This window comes from Salvelinus sp. IW2-2015, linkage group LG8 (assembly GCF_002910315.2).
Source record: "Salvelinus sp. IW2-2015 linkage group LG8, ASM291031v2, whole genome shotgun sequence".
NCBI lineage: Eukaryota > Metazoa > Chordata > Actinopteri > Salmoniformes > Salmonidae > Salvelinus > Salvelinus sp. IW2-2015.
In genome coordinates, this window is record NC_036848.1 from 15,519,020 (window position 1) to 15,539,903 (window position 20,884).

The 20,884-nt window shown below is 41.0% G+C and overlaps 1 protein-coding gene across 1 annotated transcript in view; it reads left to right on the forward strand.

The window, feature by feature from the left end:
* Positions 1–1,954: 1,954 nt before the first annotated feature.
* The window catches only part of LOC111967527 (beta-1,4-galactosyltransferase 1), a 36,402-nt gene continuing 17,472 nt past the window's right edge, over positions 1,955–20,884 (forward strand). The window contains exons 1-5 of the mRNA XM_023992614.2: positions 1,955–2,818; positions 7,143–7,378; positions 13,110–13,297; positions 17,136–17,258; positions 20,119–20,223. Coding sequence (XP_023848382.1) covers positions 2,560–2,818; positions 7,143–7,378; positions 13,110–13,297; positions 17,136–17,258; positions 20,119–20,223 — 911 coding nt within the window. The 5' untranslated portion in view covers positions 1,955–2,559. The remainder of the gene's footprint in view (positions 2,819–7,142; positions 7,379–13,109; positions 13,298–17,135; positions 17,259–20,118; positions 20,224–20,884) is intronic.

Sequence of the window (20,884 nt, forward strand, 5' to 3'; positions counted from 1 at the left end):
GTAGGTGGCAGCACTGCACAAACACAATGTGCAAACGCAATGATACCGAAGAAGAATCGTCCTTAGAGACAGGATTGTATCGAGGCACAGATCTGGGGAAGGGTACCAAAACATTTCTGCAACATTGAAGGTCATCGAGAACACAGTGGCTTCCATCACTCTTAAATGGAAGAAGTTTTGGAACCTCCAAGACTCTTCCTAGAGCTGGCCACCCGGACGAACTGAGCAATTGGGGGAGAAGGGCCTTGGTCAGGGAGGTGACCAAGAACCCGATGTTCACTGACAGAGCTCCAGAGTTCCTCTGTGGAAGCACAACACTCCACCAATCAGGTCTTTATGGTAGAGTGGCCAGACGGAAGCCACTCCTCAGTAAAAGGCACATGACGGCCCGCTTGGAGTTTGCCAAAAGGCACCTAAAGGACTCTCAGACCATGAGAAACAAGATTTTCTGGTCTGATGAAACCAAGATTGAATGCCAAGCGTCACGTCTAGATTAAACCTGGCACCATCCCTACGGTGAAGCATGGTGGTGGCAGCAACCTGTTGTGGGGATGTTTGTCAGCGGCAGGGACTGGAAGACTTGTCAGAATCGAGGGAAAGATGAACGGAGCAATGTACTGAGAGATCCTTGATGATAACCTGCTCCAGAACGCTCAGGACCTCAGACTGGGGCGAAGGTTCACCTTCCAACAGGACAACGACCATAAGCACACAGCCAAGACAACACAGGAGTGGCTTTGAGACAAGTCTCTGAATGTCTTTGACTGGCACTGCCAGAGCCCAGACTTGAACCCTGATCGAACATCTCTGGAGAGACCTGAAAATAGCTGTGCAGCGACACTCCCCATCCAACCTGACAGAGTTTGAGAGGATCTGCAGAGAAGAATGGGAGAAACTCCCCAAATACAGGTGTGCCAAGCTTGTAGCGTCATACCAAAAATACTTGAGGCTGTAATAGCTGCCAAAGGTGCTTCAACAAAGTGCTGAGTAAAGTGTCTGAATGCTTATGTAAATGTGATATTTCAGTTTATTTCTAATAAATTAGCAAAAAAATTATAAAATCCTGTTTTTCCTTTGTCATTATGAGGTATTGTGTGTAGATTAATGAGTGGGAAAAAAACTATTGAATCCATTTTAGAACATGTAACAAAATGTGAAAAAGTGTTGAATGCACTGTATGTACGTGAAGAATTCTGATCAAGTAGTTGGTGCACAACGACAGAGCCGCATGGTAGATGGAGTGTCTCTCCCGTCTTACGTGTATTTGGGTTGTATATGAGATTCCCTGTGAGAGCCTTCATGCCCAAAGCCATGCGGTTTGATAAATGTAAATGATTTGGTCATGTGTCAAGTGTATGTAGATGGGAGAAATATTATATGCCAGTTGAGCCTAAATACTGCAATTGTGGTGGTGAACATGCACCCAAATTTCTGAAGTTAAGGTGAAGGAGACGGAGGTGGCAAGAATAAGGGCTGTCCAGAATGTCTCCTATCCGGAGGCGTTGAGAAGAGCGGAAGAAAGGAGTGAAGTTGAAGAAGTAATGGTAATAGGACTAGAGACACAAGATAATATTCCTTGTCAACAGAGGGATCCTGACATGTTGCATGTTAACAAGGTGGCCTTTGTAGCGTTTATTACTTTGGATATGAACTTTACAGCGCAAACGGAGAGGAAATCTAAGAAAATAGGCATTGTGTATGTGGCTGAACGTTTTTTGGGAGTTATTTTGCAGAGGCATACAAGGAATCCAGTCGATTAATGYTCCATTCTCACAGGCACTAGAGCCTGTGTAGGGATGTAATTTGAATGTGACTGACGGAGTGGGATGGTTGTTTGATTTATTTAGTATTATCCTGGGGCCCCCTCCTTCTCGCAATGGATTTTTTTTGTTACACCCGGTACAGTAGGTGGCGGCAATACACCAATAGGTGTAGTCTGCCATAAAACTTTAAAGAAGATGAAGAAGATGCCACTTGAACTAGACGACAATTTTTGTTAGCTATCCACAAGGAAATGTCTGTCAGAGGGATTACTTTGTTTTTTCGAAATTGTACAACTCTGAAGTTATTTCGTTTATCCTGGAAGGTCATATTTTAAATACACTAGCTTTAATACCATCGGATATATGTGTGTAATTGAGTTTAGTAGAAGTCAATTTGGCCAATGGGAAACGGATTATTCAGAGAATCTTGCCTTCTCGTGGATTTGCTGCTCTATGTAATTATTCGCTGCTGTACTGTTAGCTACTAACGTTAGCTAGTGATAACGCCTGATAGTTAGTTAGCTAAATCGTTTAAGAAATTTGGGACCGTTGTGATAGTAACTTGAGGGAGGCTTTTACAAGATAACTTCTTTATTGGACGGAATACGACGAAAGTACAAGAATATAAATAACGTTAAATTAAAGTTGTTTCGAGCGAAAATGATTTTTTTTTAACCATCAGCTAGCATCTAGTTGACAGGGATATCCGTGGAAATTGGGTATGGTGTGAAAAAACTTGCTAACGTTACCTACTTTCGATTTGTTTAACCATATAATTTAACATACCAAGTTAACGATGCGGGATTCAACAGGGAATTTCAGTGTTCTCCATAGAGCATGCAAGTTGGTCGTCCTTCTATGTTTTTTCCATATTTCGGTCACTTTCATTTTTTACGTGAGGTCGTTAGATTTTCGTTTTGCATTTGCGAAACACGACCAAACTGCATCAAAGGACACAGTACCTGACGCGTTTGAAACGAACCACTTTTCTGTAGACAACGTGACTACAATCACCAAAGAACTTGGAAAATGTCCTGACACATCGCCACTGCTTGGTAAGTATAACGTTAGCTGATATGTTGCCAAAACGAACAACATACATATTTAACCAACATAGCTTAATCAATGCGTATGGCGTAAACTGTAGACTCACTGGTGCATTGTATGATTGGTTGGTAGTCTTGCCAAAGTCTCTTATCAACAAACAATTATAAAAGTTGTTAGCCATGTCTGTCAGGCACAATCATTCATATGCTCTGATAAGGAATGAATAAAGAGCTTGGATTACATGTCCCTTAATTCTCTTACCTAATGTAAACTACAAGTTCAAAGTATAGATGAGTGCACAGCCACCAGTTATTTTATGACTGCTTACCCTGTAGGGTTTGGCATTTTACTTATTTATACAATAGGCCTATCTATCTATAGCCCCACTCATGCATTATTAATGCATAGCATAGGTCTACTGCTAGTGCTCTTGAATTCATTGTTTGCGTTAGCTTATTTCCACACAGGTTTGTTGTTGTTGTTCAGTGGCCTTCTCCTTTAGCTCAGATTTAAAAAATAAATAAAAAAGAGATGTTTATGCAGCTGTGGCCCTAGCTGATCTATCCTTCTGCCACAAAACCCTGACTGCTCCAGAGGTGGGAGTCAGTGGATAACAGTGGTGTACTCGTTCTGCCCTCAGCAGTCTTGGAGATTTAATTGAAAAGCAATGGGGTCTTGGGGTTTAGGAACGTCAACCTCAAGGTCACATTACAGAAAACAATACAATAAGTAAACTATGTCATATATGTAGTATGACCTTCTTTTTTTGTATGGCTTTTGTAATTTGACCTACTGTTGCTACTTGTGTAAGTCACTGGTTTGTAGGAGCCATACTATTGTGTTTTTTAAAGTTACACTATGCATAAGTCACTCTGCCATTTCCTGGTTGCTAACATTCTAATAGTTCACCTATTTTCAGTTTATGTCCTATTTTCAGTTAATATGACAAAACAAGCAAGTATAGTGTAGAGCAGGTATTCCCAAACTGCGGTATACAATGCCATTGGGGGTACGCCAAATAATAATAATAATAACACATTTTTTAATTCTTCACATTTTCAAACAGTACATTTTGGGCCATACATTTGGGTGAGTTTTTTTCTTGCCTGAGTAGCCTCGTTTCACTGCTGAAAATAAATAAAATTAAACCATCTAGTGTAGAGCGAAATATCAACACAATGTCAAATAATTAACATCCAATCACATTAAGCGTTACTCTCTCGCGGGAAACCTTCACTCTTGCGCAGACATTTAGAAATGAAACATGACAATTTAAAAAATATGCCACAGGAGTTTTTAGAGTGTGAATAAAGACAACTTTCGAGTAGTAAGACATGTATAAAAGCAACAGATAACATTAATATGAAGTGGCTAGAAGCATCTTATATGGTGAGCTACCGAGTGGCTAGGACAGGCAAGCCCCATACTATTGTGGAGGACTTAATTCTTCCTGCTGCCGCGGATATGGCTGGAACAATGCTAGGGGGAAAGGCCAAAAAAACTATACAAACAATGCCTTGGTCAAACAACACTGTTTCATGATGCATCAGTGACATGGCAGGAGATGTTTTGAAACAATTGCTGCTTTGCATACAAGCCAGTGAATTATATGCGTTAAWGCTGGATGAGTCAACAGACGTGGTGGGCCTGGCACAGCTCCTCGTATGTCTGTTACGTTTATGGGGGGAAAATTAAGGAAGACATCCTCTTCTGCAAACCACTGGAAACCAGGATAACATGAGAGGATATTTTTAAACTACTGGACAGCTTTGTGACATCAAATGGACTTTGGTGGTGAAGATGTGTTGGTATCTGTACTGATAGCGCAAAAGCCATGACAGGGAGAYGTAGTGGAGTGGTAACGCGAATGCAAGCAGTTGCTCCCGACACCACTTGGGTACACTGCAGCATCCACTGAGAGGCTCTTGCTGCCAAGGGAATGCTTGAAAGACGTTTTGGACACTACAGTGAAAATGGTTAACTTTGTTAAAGCAAGGCCCCTGAACTCTTGTGTAATTTCTGCATTATGCAGTGATATGGCCAGCGACCATGTAACACTTTTACAACATACAGAAGTCAACTGGTTATCAAGTGGCAAAGTATTGACACGTTTTAAAAAATTGAGAGACGAGCTTAAAGTTCTTTACTGACCATTTCCACATGTCTGACTGCTTGTGTGATGACTGGGCTATCTGGGTGACGTTTTTTCTTGCCTGAATGATCTGTATCTAGGGTTACAGGGACTCTCCACAACTATATTCAATGTGCGGGACAAAATTGTGGCTATGATTTAAGAAGTTGGAGCTCTTTTCTGTCTGCATTAACAACGACAACACACAGGTCTTTCCATTATTGTATGATTTCTTTGTGTGCAAATGATCTCAAGCTTACGGACAATGTCAAATGTGATTATAGCGAAGCACCTGAGTGAGCTGGGTGCGCAATTACACAGATACTTTCCCGAAATGGATGACACAAACAACTGGATTCATTGTCCCTTTCATGCCCTGCCTCCAGTCCACTTACCGATATCTGAACAAGAGAGCCTCATCAAAATTGCAACAACTGGTTCTGTGAAAATTTAATTGAATTAGAAGCCACTGCCAGATTTCCGTATAGGGCTACCGTATAGAGCAAATCGCGCTTTTAAGACACTGATGCCCCTTGCAATCACGTACCTATGTGAGAGTGGATTGTCGGCCTTCACTAGCATGAAAACTAACTACAGACTGTGTGGGAAATGATTTAAGACTGAGACTCTCTCCAATACAATCCAACATTGCAGAGTTATGTGCATTTCAAGCGCACCCTTCTCAGTAACCTGTGGTGAGTTATTCACAATTTCTGATGAACAAATGTTTTATATGTAAGATGGCTAAATAAAGAGCATCATTGTTATATAATTTTTCCCCCCTGGTCCTATAAGAGCTCTTTGTCAAATCCCACGAGCCGGGTTGTGACAGCAACTCACACTCATTCTTATGTTTAATAAATGTATCGTATAGTGTGTGTGAGGCAGGCTTACAATGATGGCAAAAAACAACATTTGAGAGTGCGCTGACCCTGGTGTAGAGGGGGTATGCAGCTGGAGGTTGAATGTTTGAAGGGGTACGGACTATAAAACATTTGGGAACCACTAGTGTAGAGAATCATTGTACCATCTAAACTGCTGTGAAATATATTTTGCATGACCAAAGATATTGTATTTTCAGCTGTGTGAAGCTGGGGCATAAAACAGGAAGTTTTTGTCAGGCAAAAACAACACTTAAGATCGGGTCGCATAGAAATGGCGCACATAGAACAGATATACAGCTTCTTAGACTTGCTTTCAATGAGTGACAGATTTATAACACCCTTTTCCATGTGAATTTGGTCAGGTTGCCCAAAAAGTTACATATTGCAGCTTTTTAATAAAACCTTTCAGAAGACATTGTCAGGAGAAAAATCAATTGCTGAAAACAGGAGATTGGATAACTAGGCTAGATTTCCTTCCTATGGTATAAACCTGCCCAGTCTATATTAGTCCTACGATATGATTTTAAACATTGTTTGTTTGAGCTACAGACTGCTTAACGGTGGCTGAGCAAGAGCGGACTTTGAGACACGGGCGGCTCCCAAAAACACCTTGGTCTCACAAACACCGCTCTAGCTCAGCCCCCGTGAATAACACAGATGTATGGTTGGTATCAGCGGATGCAGAAGAGATAGACAAATCCAATCTATTTGGACCCATCTATGAAAAGCTGAAACTCTCACGAACTAGCACATGTAACCAGTTTTGCTGTGTGGCGTTCACAAACCGCACGAGTCGTTAGAAGGTAAGCGGTTCTCTTACATGGAAGATCATAGGAATCCCAGGACATAGTGTCTATAATACTATAACAAAATTACTTAGTTGCTGTCACAAACTCCAACCTCCACACAGTTGTCACTGACTAGGTGGATATTCATTTCCCACCAACAATTTCTGTACTTATAGTATTCTTATAAATTAGTTWAAAAAATGGTTTGTTTGTTGGACCTTATTTGTCTTTTGACAATTGTCAATAAAACTCATGCAACTGTTTATCAAATTACTTTGTGTTCTACTTGTAGCCCATGTTGTCCTGAAAAGAAAATGGTGAAACACTTCAATATGAGGCTAAATCTGAGGGCAGAGAAAGCTGATTTAAAGAAAGTAGTGAAGTTCACTGTGGGAGGCCTGGGACCAATGGAGTTTTAGATTTGACTTGCTATTTCCATTGGCTCTACCGAATCATCAATTACCTGGGCTATTGTAGATATGGAGCCCTGACAAAAATGTATGACCTCTCCTCTCTCGTTCTCGTCCAGTTGGCCCACTGCGAATTGAGTTCTCCAACCCAGTCAGCCTGGATGTGGTAAGGAAGGAAAACCCCAATCTTAAGAATGGGGGGCGCTTCAAGCCCAAAGACTGTGTGGCCCTCCAGAAGGTGGCCATCATCATCCCTTTCCGCAACCGCGACGAGCACCTCAAGTTCTGGCTCTACTACCTCCACCCCATCCTTCAGCGACAGCAGTTGGACTATGGCGTCTATGTCATCAACCAGGTGGGTCCCTCCCAGCCGGCCCCYGTCTGCTCTCTGTCTGCATACAGCAGGATGGAGTAGTGGGAAACGCAGGTTAAAAGGTTTTAACCAGTGAGCAAGTCTCAGTGGAGGCAGTGCCCTTTTTTATTTAGGCTGTCTTAATGCAAGAAATAAACAAACGTGGTCTGTATATTTCAAATATAGGCTAGCTGGAGTTTACTGGTACCATAAATCACAAGTACAAGTACTTTCGCCATATTTTATTTGGGTTTTACTCTCTTTTTTTTTAAGCAGAATGTTTTAAGCAGAATGTGTTAGGCTGTGTAAAAACAAAAGGGCATCAAGCCCCCAAATTACAGGCTGTAATAGCAGCTGCCAAGACACTTGGCTCGTTGAGACATGCTGGTAGATTTGTGTGCTTATTGAGTAGCCTAACTCTTCTGGGACAGCGAACTTCAGTCAGATTCAATCTTGTGTTGCTTGTCAGGAAAGCTTTTTAGGCCCTTTTTTTTGTCAAAGGTTTGACGTGTCTTTCATTTTCAATAAAGGAATTTCTTGCTTTCCAGTCAAGAGAAAGAGTAGGCTAGCATCCAAGTAACTGATGCCTCCCTTATTTTTAAGAACTCCTACAATTTGCAGTAGTCCTTTGTGTTCCCGTATATATGGGAAGAAATCAGATCTTTAAAACGTAGTGCCAGCATTTGTCTCTGCATCTGTTCTTTGTCCATGAGCAATTTCCTTTATTTATTCATAGTGTTTGCACAACCAAGAGACTATCACCGAACACAAATGGACGTGGCGCAGAAAACGCTGAAAGCCACACTGTCTATCTCTGTCACTTGAAAGACCTGCGAGAATATCCCCGCCTGGAAGCCTCTTTTTATCCTTTCACGTTCACCTGTYTCTTTTCATCAAGATCCTTTATTGGAATAATGGAACACTCTTTCTTTGATGTACAACAAGGTATAGAGTTGTTTACAGACAACTAAAGGAAGAATTCAACAAGGGTTGTTCTTCAACTTTCATGCACAACATTTGGGGAACCTGGCCTGGACACACTTCCTGTCTTTTCTAGATCGAAGAACAGTCAGTAGGCCTAATTTGGGCCATTTTATTGTGATCATATAGGCCTAGTTTAGTAGGGCTGGGAATTGCCAGGGACCTCATGATACGATATCATGAGACTTAGGCGCTCATACGATATGTATTGCGATTCTGTACTTATTACGATTTGATACTGTGATTTCTATTGCGATTCGATGCTATTGCTCTGTCTGCTGTCTGCTGCAGAGAGACCAGAGAGCCACGAGAAAAACGAGTTTTGATCAATCATGGTAATGAAAGAGCTGAAAACAAATTGGATCCCTATTTGAGAACAAGCTATTAGGGGATAAAAAGTGTCATTTTGGTGCAGGTACAGCCAACTAGCGCAAAAATAATATTCGGATATGTAACTATCAATTGTAATGTTTTACTTTTAGCATTATTGTTTAACGTATGTAGTTACCTGCTCAGGTGATATCAAGTCTGTTTTTTTTTTTTTTTCAATTTTTATTTTATTTTACCCCCTTTTCTCCCCAATTTCGTGAGATCCAATTGCTAGTAATTACTATCTTGTCTCATCGCTACAACTCCCGTACGGGCTCGGAAGAGACGAAGGCCGAAAGCCATGCGTCCTCCGAAACACAACCCAACCAAGCCGCACTGCTTCTTAACACAGCGCGTCTCCAACCCGGAAGCCAGCCGCACCAATGTGTCGGAGGAAACACTGTGCACCTGGCTACCTTGGTTAGCGCGCACTGCGCCCGGCCCGCCACAGGAGTCGCTGGTGCGCGATGAGACAAGGATATCCCTACCGGCCAAACCCTCCCTAACCCGGACGACGGTAGGGTAATTGTGCGTCGCACCACGGACCTCCCGGTCGCGGCCGGCTGCGACAGAGCCTGGGCGCGAACCAGTGCGATGCAGTGCCCTAGACCACTGCGCCACCCGGGAGGCCCATCAAGTCTGTTTTTTAAATATATTTTTTCATCAACAAAGCACAGTTCTACACTAGTTTGACAGGCTCTTGGTGCAACATGGTGAATATCATGTTGCTTCTAATCAGTTTGTCTCCACAGAGAAGTATCTAGATGGCTACTAGCCAACGCTTTTGATCAAAGACTGACAAGTTGACCATAGAGTAGTGATCATGATAAGCACTTAGTGCCACAAGTTGGCTCCTCAGTTTTGACTACTATAATAGCTACAAACTGGTCTGGTTTGTTGGTTGTTATCAGTGGCAATCATTAGCCTGAGTGGTGCCACTATAGGGCCCTCTAAAATCAATAACTTTTTTTGCGTGATTCATTTTGTTTTTTATTTTAATTTTTTCGCTTTCTCAGTTTTAAATTTTCCTGGTAAAATGTATTTAGACTTTTTGTAAAAAAACAACAACAATGTTTTATAGAAAAACAACTAAATTGGATGTTGTAAGTCTACAAAAATGCTTAAACCACATCAGTATTTTTCTCCACTCATACAGGAGTACTTTTTTGGTTGTTGAGATTTATTGTTGAGATTTATCAGGGGGTGCTGCAGCACCCCTACTTCCGACGGCTATGCCTCAGTAGAAACATGAGGCCACAGATGGGCAGAAATGTGTTTTTTCACTATTTAAGTGTGGGAGTGTGTGTTCTCATTGAAAGTGTTAAGACTATATTCTCACAGGTATGGGGATTTACTACGTGAATACTGGAGTTGGCCTCAAGGGTATTTGGAAATCAATCTGGCAAAAGGACAAACTGGAATATGAATACCACTGCACAGCCCAGAGTTGAAAATGTATTAGTTATTGGGTTATCTAATCACATTTCACACAAAGGCTGACCTGAACGTAGGATAACGATGTCTATCCTTCTCAATATCCTTCAAGTCATCAACACTGCCTGGGATAAACCGAAATCACTTTTGAACATTTCTTGACAAGCCTAAATTAATACGGTCATACAGGACCATATTGTAGATTAAATCTGTTCCTATTTGTTAAAAAAACGTATCAGTTAGGTGTAGTTTAATGATCCATTTAATGACATGGTTCTTTGCAGATGTAGGTATTCTTGGCTCTTGGGAGGCCGGTACTGTTTTTCAGCTTGAAGGCCTAATTGACTCTTTGTTCACATCTCATGCCAGGACTTGTTGCCTCCCACCCACCAACATGTTGTCGTGTAGACTGAACGCCCCACCTAGAACGTCATACGCAGCAAATACATGGTTCTATTTGAATATATAATACTTATATATATTTTTTTAGAGTATACTCTACTCTGGTCTCCAACACAAGTAGCAAATTGGTTCAAGATGTCAGGCTTGACATGGTGGTGTCCACTGCAAAGAAAAGTAGCTTTAATGCCTGCTATTATACTAATGAGTCAATCTGACTTTTTCCGTAGTCGAGTCACCTAGCTATTGCTAAAGGGCCCTTCAATGCTGTTAAACACAATTATTGGGTCTTTGTTGGAATTCTACTCAATCTTTCTGTTTCTCTCTTCTGTTTCTCCTTTCCTTTCCTCTCTTTAAAAAAAAAATTATTCCTCGTTTCCCTGCCCCCTTGCTCAAAACGCCTCCCCTTTTGCATGTCAGGCGTATCTGGCCAATGGCTGTGGTCGCTGGAAGAGGAGAAAATTGTCCCCTGCTTGCTCTGGCCAATTGCGTGACCCCATGGGCTGATGGGGTTCTACTGGTAATGTGTGCTTCTTTTCTCTTTCTGTCTCTTTGTCTCTTTCTCTTTCTGTCTCTTTCTCTCTTTCTCATTATTGACTGAGATAAATCTATTTTGGTCACATGCACTTCTGAAATCTTCTACACTTGCTTCTTTCTGTCTCTGCAAATGATCCATACCCTGTATGCAGATGATGCTGTCATGCACTGTAGGAGAGGGGGATGCATCACTTTGTGGAGGGGAAACAACACACTCCCAAGAACAAACACACTCATAGACCTCCTTAGCGGATGTTTATTTCAGACCGTAGCAGATGTCTCAAAGTTTATTTTAAATCAGGAATCATATGACGGTCTCTTTTATCGCCACAATGTGTAACATGACATGTGACTGACAACAAAGTGCTTCAGCGGAGAACACTACTTACTGAACATTCATTCAATTGTCGGGACTCCTGTACAGATTACATTAACTGTGCTGCTTCTTGGCATCACACACCCTCGTTCTGGTTTTCCTGCTCTGTTTAAGTGAATTCTGTTTTTTTTTGAAGAAGAAGAAGAACACTAGCCATGCTTTTATTTGATGCAATCGAAACAAGGACTGAGGTCATGTTATTAGGAGGTTTCATCTGCCCCATTTTTTTTGTTGTTGAATATTTTAGACAGTTTTTGTTCTATGGGTATTCAAGCAGACCTTTTCTGGAGGACCATCAGATCAAGCCATTGACATATGAGACGTGTCCATTGAGAGGCACTTCGCCCACATTGAAGGCACACTGACACAGAACACGATGCTCCCGTTCTTTTGCCAAAGGACGCCGCACAGAGAATCATCCCAGTAGAACTACATCAGCCCTGGTAACCCTGCCCTTTTTTTCAGCCTGAGAAGACAAAAAGAGAAAAAAAGACAWTCCCACCAGCATGAACAAATACTACGGTACTTACTATTGAATTGTATAGTAAACTCTAGTATACACTGTAGTATCCCTCGATCATGTGTAATACTTACTATAGAATGTTGTAGAATACAATAGTAAATACTACAGATAAGTACTGTAGTAAATACTTCAGTAATGCCTGCAAAAACACCACCGTCTGCAAAAAAAATACTTTTAAAACTATAGTAATACTACAGTTTTGAATTTGCATATACCCTGCTTATTGCACACTCCATATCGCAATTTGTGCCACCAAGTATAGACCATTTGTGTTCCCAGTAGGTTATAGAAAAGAGCAGAAGCGCTTTCCTTAAGGAGAAAGCATCCACTTCAATATCAAAGATACTAAAACCAAAACACTAAATATTACAGTAATGTCTGCAAAAACACTACAGTAAATACTACAGTATACTACTATCCGCAAAAACACTACATTATTTATTGAGGTGTGTATATACAAAAAAATGTACTACAATATTTATACAGTAGTTAACTGTAAATACTACCGTATTCACTGTAGTGTTTTTACAGACAATAGTCTGCAAAAACACTACAGTGAATACTGTAGTATTTATACCATAGTGTACTATAGTCTTTGTTCATGTGGGCAACCTATCCATGTTCTTGAGCAATCCTCTTACAGCTACATCGAGTCACATTAAATAGCTGGGCGTGCAAATCTTTGATGACACTGCATCAGCAACACAGAACATGAATTTCAATGAAAGTTTGTAAGTAGACACACTGCTGATTTCAAGGTAAACGCATGTTTTCCAGCAAACAACAAGATGCCTACACAACGTCAAAGACAAACGACTCTCCTGTATTGTAATCGCCAATGTTTTCCAGTTGTCCAAACCTTCCATTTAAACAAGTCTGGTACTGTTTCTGACACGTTTGCATTGTTAATCGCATTATAATAGATAGCCGCCTGGATGCTTCAGTTTAGCCTTAGTTCTGGTTTGCGCTTTAGTCCCATGAGACATGGGTGGCCAACCAACTAATGAGGACCAGAGTTTCCTACCTTTGTCTAGACACTCARAAATAAGTATTTTCTTTCTACATGAGTCACCTTCCAATTCTAACCCCATATTCCCTCCATTCACACACTCTAGGAYGGTGATGAGGTCTTTAACCGCGCCAAGCTCCTCAACGTTGGCTTCTCGGAGGCCCTGAAGGAGTACGAGTACGGCTGCTTTGTGTTCAGTGACGTGGACCTCATCCCCATGGATGACCGCAACACCTACAGGTGCTTCAGCCAGCCCAGGCACCTGTCTGTTTCCATGGACAAGTTTGGCTTCAGGTAAGCCAACGCTCCCACGGATAGCCCTGGAATTGTCTGTCTCTCCAGTTCACTGCCCAGACATAGTACCGACACGAATGAGCGTTCACACACACACACACACACACACACACACACACACACACGGGAGTGTCCACATAAAAGCTTAAAGAGCACCTGTGGGTTCTATGACGTTCTGTCCGTGTCACTCACTTGAATCCATTAACTGCTGAATTACCACTGCACTTATAGAGCTAACAGTTGACTTTGCTTGATGCTGCTTATCGAAAATGGACTTTGTCATCTTTTGTTGTTGAGTTTCTGGTTCTGGCTGTCTTTACCTCCGTAGCTGTGTAGAGACTTTTGCAGTAAGCAGTGCAAACCAAGCCATTCACTGGGCTATAGTGATGGAGTCAGTACTGCCACGGGGGGGTGAAATGTTGAATGATGCCAGCAGCACAGGTGACAGTTGTTACTAAGGATTTCCTTCTTCCTTATTGTTCACGTGACTGATCAAAACCAGGTTCTGTAAAACAGCAGGCCACATATAAAGTGTCACTTGCCAAAGGAATGCTGTTTTATTTAATGTATTCTTATTAACTTCTTATGGCTGGGGGCGCTATTTTCATGTTCGGGATGAAAAGCGTGCCCAGAGTAAACTGCCTGCTACTCAGGCCCAGAAGCTAAGAGATGCATATTATTAGTAGATTTAGATAGAAAACACTCTGAAGTTTCTAAAACTGTTTGAATGATGTCTGTGAGTATAACAGAACTCATATGGCAGGCAAAAACCTCAGAAAAAATCCAACCAGGAAGTGGGAAATCTGAGGTTTGTAGGTTTTCAAGTCTTTGCCTATCCAAGATAGTGTAAATTTGGTCCGATTGCAATTCCTAAGGCTTCCACTAGATGTCAACAGTCTTTAGAACCTTGTTTCAGGCTTCTACTGTGAAGGGGGAGCGAATAAGAGCTGTTTGAACCAGGTGTCTGGCAGAATGCAATGAGCTAAGTCAGGCGCACGGCCGTGAGAGCGAGTTGCGTTCCCTTTCATTTCTAAAGACAAAGGGATTSTCCGGTTGAAACATTATTGAAGATTTATGATAAAAACATCATAAAGATTGATTCTATACATCGTTTGAACTGTAATATAACTTTTTTGACTTTTCGTCTGGACCTAGTGCTCGCGCCTTGTGAATTTGGATTTTTTWAACTAAACTCGCGAACAAAAAGGAGGTATTTGGACATAAATGATGGACTTTATCGAACAAAACAAACATCTATTGTGGAACTGGGATACCTGGGAGTGCATTCAGAAGAAGATCATCAAAGGTAAGTGAATATTTATAATGCTATTTCTGACTTCTGTTGACTTCACAACATGGCTGGTATCTGTATGGCGTGTTTTGGTCTGAGCTCTGTACTCAGATTATTCCATGGTGTGCTTTCGCTGTAAAGCTTTTTTGATATCTGACACAGCGGTTGCATTAAGGAGAAGTATATCTATAATTCCATGCATAACACTTGTATTTTCATCAACATTTATGATGAGTATTTCTGTAAATTGATGTGGCTATCTGCAAAATCACCGGATGTTTTGGAAGCAAAACATTACTGAACATAACGCGCCAATGGATATAAATATGAACTTTATCGAACAAAACATACATGTATTGTATAACATGAAGTCCTATGAGTGCCATCTGATGAAGATCATCAAAGGTTAGTGATTAATTWTATCTCTTTCTGCTTATGTGACTAGGCACTGACCTAACATAATCACATGGTATGCTTTCGTCGTAAAGCCTTTTTTAAATCGGACACTGGTGGGATTAACAACAAGTTTATCTTTAAAATGGTGTATAATACTTGTATGTTTGAGGAATTTTAGTTATGAGATTTCTGTTGTTTGAATTTGGCGCCCTGCACTTTCACTGGCTGTTGTCAAATCGATCCCGTTAATGGAATTTCAGCCGTAAGAAGTTAAATGAACAAAGGCTTGTTTCTCCATACCTCTGACAGTAAGACAAGTAAGCATTTTTATTGCTAATGCAGGAGGCGGTGTTGGAAAGATTGGAAAGCGCTTAGCATATCATTTTATTTAGTAGTAAACTGTCCCTCATTGGGACTTTATTTGCCTTGAGTCATGTGTTTTGAATAGCCTGCTTCATCACTTACAATGTGCTCACTGGCTTCAGAGGTCTGCYGTCAGAATGGCTTAAATACTAATCAGTTTAGCCTTGTGTCACATAGTGTTCCGTTTGCTGCTCTGTTTTCTGACTGGAGGAGGAAGTGGGGTCCAGTGACCAGTAGAGCAAACTCCAGTTGGTTTAACTGTTGCTCTACATGTGTAACACCGTTACATGTCAGACAGGGAGGAGCTCTCTGATGCTAGAGACTGTATCTTTATCTTTGATAAAGGATTTGGGAGCTTCTCCTCTGTTGTGATACACAGCTCTGGGCCGACACAGCTGTAGACCTTATGTTTGGCTAGGCGCTGATCTACAGTCAGTTTGGCTCTGTTGCCTGCTTCTGATGTAAGATTTAGATTGGTAAGGTAAGCTGACCCCAGATGTGACTTCATAGTGCTGAGTTCCGCCTGTGTACAGGTCATAGTACAGGTCTCTCAGCTTGTAACTGGGCTTTTATGGGCATCCTCTCACCAAACCCTTCCCTTTGTTGCACACACAACAGCTTGTATACTGTGTGTCATGTTCCTTGAAGGGCATGCAGCTCACCAAGCATCTGGATTCAATATCCAACAGGATTTTGGCAGGGAAATCCGGCTCCAGGAAAGACGCCAAGCTCCCCTTGTTGGGTAATTTGTTCGGTGATTAAGTCCCACAATGGATTAATGCATTTTATTTTATTTTTGTTGATTTTCTTAATTGTGCTGACCTTTCCAATGTTAGCCATAGGATTCAAAGAATGTCATTATAGCCGAGGCTAATTCGGTGTCCAAAATAAACAGGAAAGTGAGGCAAGGCTAAACAATGGTGCTTCAGTCTCTTGGCTCCATGTTTCCCTACAGTACAGAGAGCCAGCATGTAACTTGCAGAAGGCAGTGATGCAAACCGAGGAAGAGGGTTTTTCTGCAGCACCTCATCTGCTAGGCAGATACTTCCTCTAGCCTTGAACGTAAGCCACTGTCTGCGGTTTCTGTTAGTCATTTACCCCTCTCTTTTTTTTTCACGCAGGAAAAAAAGATTAAACGCATAAAATAATTTCTTGTTGCGTTTTATAAACGCAGATCTAAAATACTTATTGTAATTTCTGCTCCCCATCAGACAAAGTTTGTGCTTCAGTTGCACTTCTAAACTCGAATGAGAATTCAAACTGCATTCTATCAGCAGACAGCGCTTCTTTTTCTCCCCGGTACTTTTCTTGGTGTAGCCAGCCTATTTTTTTTTCTGGTAAAATGCAAGATTAACTTTAAGGAAAACATTAGGAAATGTAGCTGGCTGCATTCTTTTTATGATAGRCTTAAACATTAGAAATATGATGGCTGTGCATCAACAACAACAAAAAGACCTTGCTTTTTCATTTAAAAGCTAATTTACTGGTGTGGCTGCCAACCAAATAGCGTTGCACTTCTGTTGTCATCTGATAAAAATGAAGCCATTATCTGCCGAATGTGTTGCTCTAATGTATTTTTCTGTGAATGGAAAAATTATAGTTGCACGTCCCTGATCACTATTGAATCAAAAAACAATGACTTTCACTGAAAAACCATCCTGTGGCTATTTCCAAATATCCAGTATACGGTATACTGCCCAAGTCTTGTTTAAACTCTAATAAACAAATTCAAGCTTCTACATTTAATTTTTCTCTCTCTCTCTCTCTCTCTGTATCTCTTGCTCTCAGATTGCCGTACAACCAGTACTTTGGAGGCGTGTCGTCAATGAGCAAGGAGCAATTCCTCAAGATCAACGGCTTCCCCAACAACTACTGGGGCTGGGGAGGGGAGGACGACGACATTTTCAACAGGTCAGAGTCCGCACAGCCACTCTCAGACAAATGTCTGTGGCTCATAGGAGGACTTCATGTAAAAAGCAGATCATTCATATTTATTGGGTAAAGTGATAGCCAAGGTTTCACATGAACATATTTTCTTGAGTGAGCAATGTTCAAACTCTATCACATGTTGAAACCCTGTTACACGGACCTAGTTCTTRTCATTCGTCAGTGTGCGGCGTTGTGTTTTTAGCCCTACTTTTTGCATTGTTCCAACTTGCCCCCAAGGGTGCCCTTGTATGCCACTACTACCATTTGCTCTTGAAGGAAATKATGTATCAGTGAGTAGCATCCATTTCAGCTGAGGCGCTGTCACAAGCAGATGGGACACCCAAACAAACTTCTCATTTGTGAGGAGGAGTATGTGTCCTGTCTCTGAGACATTCCCGGAACACACCCCCCTCCAGCTATCTCTGTTTCTCCAGTTTCTGAACGATSCCAACAGCACACAGTTGTTACTGAGGCTTTYTTTCCTTATTTTTCACSTGACTGATCAAAACCAGGYTCTATAAAGGAGTAGTCAAGAATCAGGCAAAAAAGAGGAAGCTATATGTAAAGTTTCACTTGCCAAATGAATGCTGTATTATTTAGTTTCTTCTTATTAAATGCACAAAGGCTTGTTTCTCCTTATCTCTATCAGTTAGACAAACAAGCATTTTAAATCGCTAATGCAGAAAGCAGTGTTGTGAAGATTGGAAGGAGTTTGGCATGTCATTTGAATGTAACTTGTGTACCTTATTTGTCTTGAGTCATGTGTTTCGAATAGCCTGCCTCTAGACTATCAACGTGCTGACATGAGCAGCACTGGCTTCAAAGGTCGGCTGTCAGAATGGCTTAAATGCTTTTCAGTTTAGCCTTAGGTAGCAATGCTGTGAGCGTTGGACTATTTGCTGCTTTGTTTTCTGACTATGGAGGAGGAAGTGGGGTCCAGTAAACAGTAGAGCAAACTTATTTTTTTTTCTCCATACTATAATTTGACTATTAGATGTTCAATGTTTCTTTAGAATAAAATGTTTTTAAAAATGTGTATCAAATCAAATTTTATTTGTCACATACACATGGTTAGCAGATGTTAATGCGAGTGTAGCGAAATGCTTGTGCTTCTAGTTCCGACAATGCAGTAATAACCAACAAGTAATCTAACCTAACAATTCCACAACTACTACCTTATACACACAAGTGTAAAGGGATAAAGAATATGTACATAAAGATATATGAATGAGTGATGGTACAGAACGGCATAGGCAAGATGCAGTAGATGGTATAGAGTACAGTATATACATATGAGATGAGTAATGTAGGGTATGTAAACATTATATTAAGTGGCATTGTTTAAAGTGGCTAGTGGTACATTTTTACATAATTTCCATCAATTCCCATTWTTAAAGTGGCTGGAGTTGAGTCAGTATGTTGGCAGCGGCCGCTAAATGTTAGTGGTGGCTGTTTAACAGTCTGATGGCCTTGAGATAGAAGCTGTTTTTCAGTCTCTCGGTCCCTGCTTTGATGCACCTGTACTGACCTCGCCTTCTGGATGGTAGCGGGGTGAACAGGCAGTGGCTTGGGTGGTTGTTGTCCTTGATGATCTTTATGGCCTTCCTGTGACATCGGGTGGTGTAGGTGTCATACACCACCCGATGTCACAGGWAGGCCATAAGACCTTTGAAGCCAGTGCTGCTCATGTCAGCACGTTGAATATTTGTTTCACAATATTAAAACGAATTCCGTTTAACGGGCCTTAAAATAATGTCAAAGCAACACTAACTAGGGACTTACAGTGRTGGTGAAAATGAGGAACATGTCAAATGATGCTGAATTTTGKCACTTAAGCATGTTTTTATYTATATATTTATTTAAATATATGTATGTATGTGTTTAAAATATTAAAGGGACGGGTTTGGGATTAAGTTCTCTCTACATAACATATACTGTGCCTCGTTAACTTCTGCATTTGAGACATGGGTAACCCAATAGCTTCACTATAGACCAGCCAAACTGAACACTGTCTCCAGAACTGAATTATAGATGAACTCCACACATACTGATGAATGCCCAACAGCACAAGGTGTTAAGATGTTGTTGTTTTTTTGTCTCTGCTGCTTTTTGAGCTCTTTGGCGTGTTTGCTTGATAAGTCACCGTATCCATTTTGATAGGGATACAGTAAACAATGGCAGACAGGATGTGTCCAGACATACTCAGTTATTCACTGTGGTCTGGAAGCTTTTATCAGMTGTGACCCTGAACCATGCTACACAAACAAGCAATTTCCAGTGTCGTTACACCAGAGATTCTGGATATAATGATGAGAAGCCTATGTTTTTTTCCCCCTCAAAGTTGCCGGAATGTCGCGTGCATCACACTTATAGCAGTGCACTCATATCAACCTAAGCATTACAAAACTTCTATTAGATGAAATAAGCCTTATGTATCAAAATAGCAATTCAGTTTTATCTTTTAATATAATTTGACACTCATTGCACCCCCAATACAAAAACTCCTCACTTGCTTAATAATGAATGATCTGCTTAACGTGGACAGATTTTGGGCAGAGTAAACCCTCTCGTTTTGCCTCTTCCTCTCTGGTTACACCTATTGAGTTAGGCAATAGTGCACTATTTGCATCTCTTGCACAGAGGCTACTGAATGAAAACCAAATAACCTGTTTTACTTCCTTTCACATCTATCCTACGTTTTCTTTGACTTTTTTAGGTTTATTTCACTAGTGTAAGAAAAACGTGCAGATTTTCTCCCAGGTGCAAAAGCTGTTGTAACCGCGTCCCACAGTGTTTTAGTTAGACTGGTGGTCTGACTCATGCTGCTGCTGTGTTTTAACAGGCTGAACTCCAAGGGGATGACCATCTCACGGCCCAGCGGAGCCGTGGGGAAATGCAGGATGATCCGCCACAACCGGGACGGTGGGAACGAAGACAACCCACAGAGGTGAGGTTCCGACTCCTGCTCTCAGGGGCTCTATTTCCATGTATAATGGTACCCTCTCTGGGTTTGTTCACTCCCTTTCGCATGAATCTAGCCAAATTGGATTTAATAGGAGTAAGCAATAGGTCCACCAGGGGATGTAATGCTTCAACGATACGCACCGGTCCCTGATTTTTCAAACGTTTAAGGTACAAGTGCATCGGTCCGTGGACTCCAAACTGATCCAAATGTAGCATGCATCGGTCAAAAAAATAGATTCAAGCGTTTACGGGTCACTAAAATGTTTAGTTCATGTTAGGCCTACATTCTGTCTCTCTGCCAAAATCACCTTCTTTTGGGACAACTGATACGTCCTCTCCTTCAGTGTCGAACTGCATGTTACTGTTTTGACATTAGAGGTCGACCAACTATGATTTTTCAACACCTATACCGGTTTATTGGAGGACCAAAAAAAGCCGAAACCAATTAATCGGACGATTTTTCTTTTTCTTTTTTTATATATATATTTGTAATAATGAGAATTACAACAATACTGAATCAACAATTAACACTTAAATTTTTTTTTTTTTGCTTAATATAATACATAAAATCAATTTAGTCTCAAATAAATAATGAAACATGCTCAATTTGGTTTAAATAATGCAGAAACACAGTGTTGGAGAAG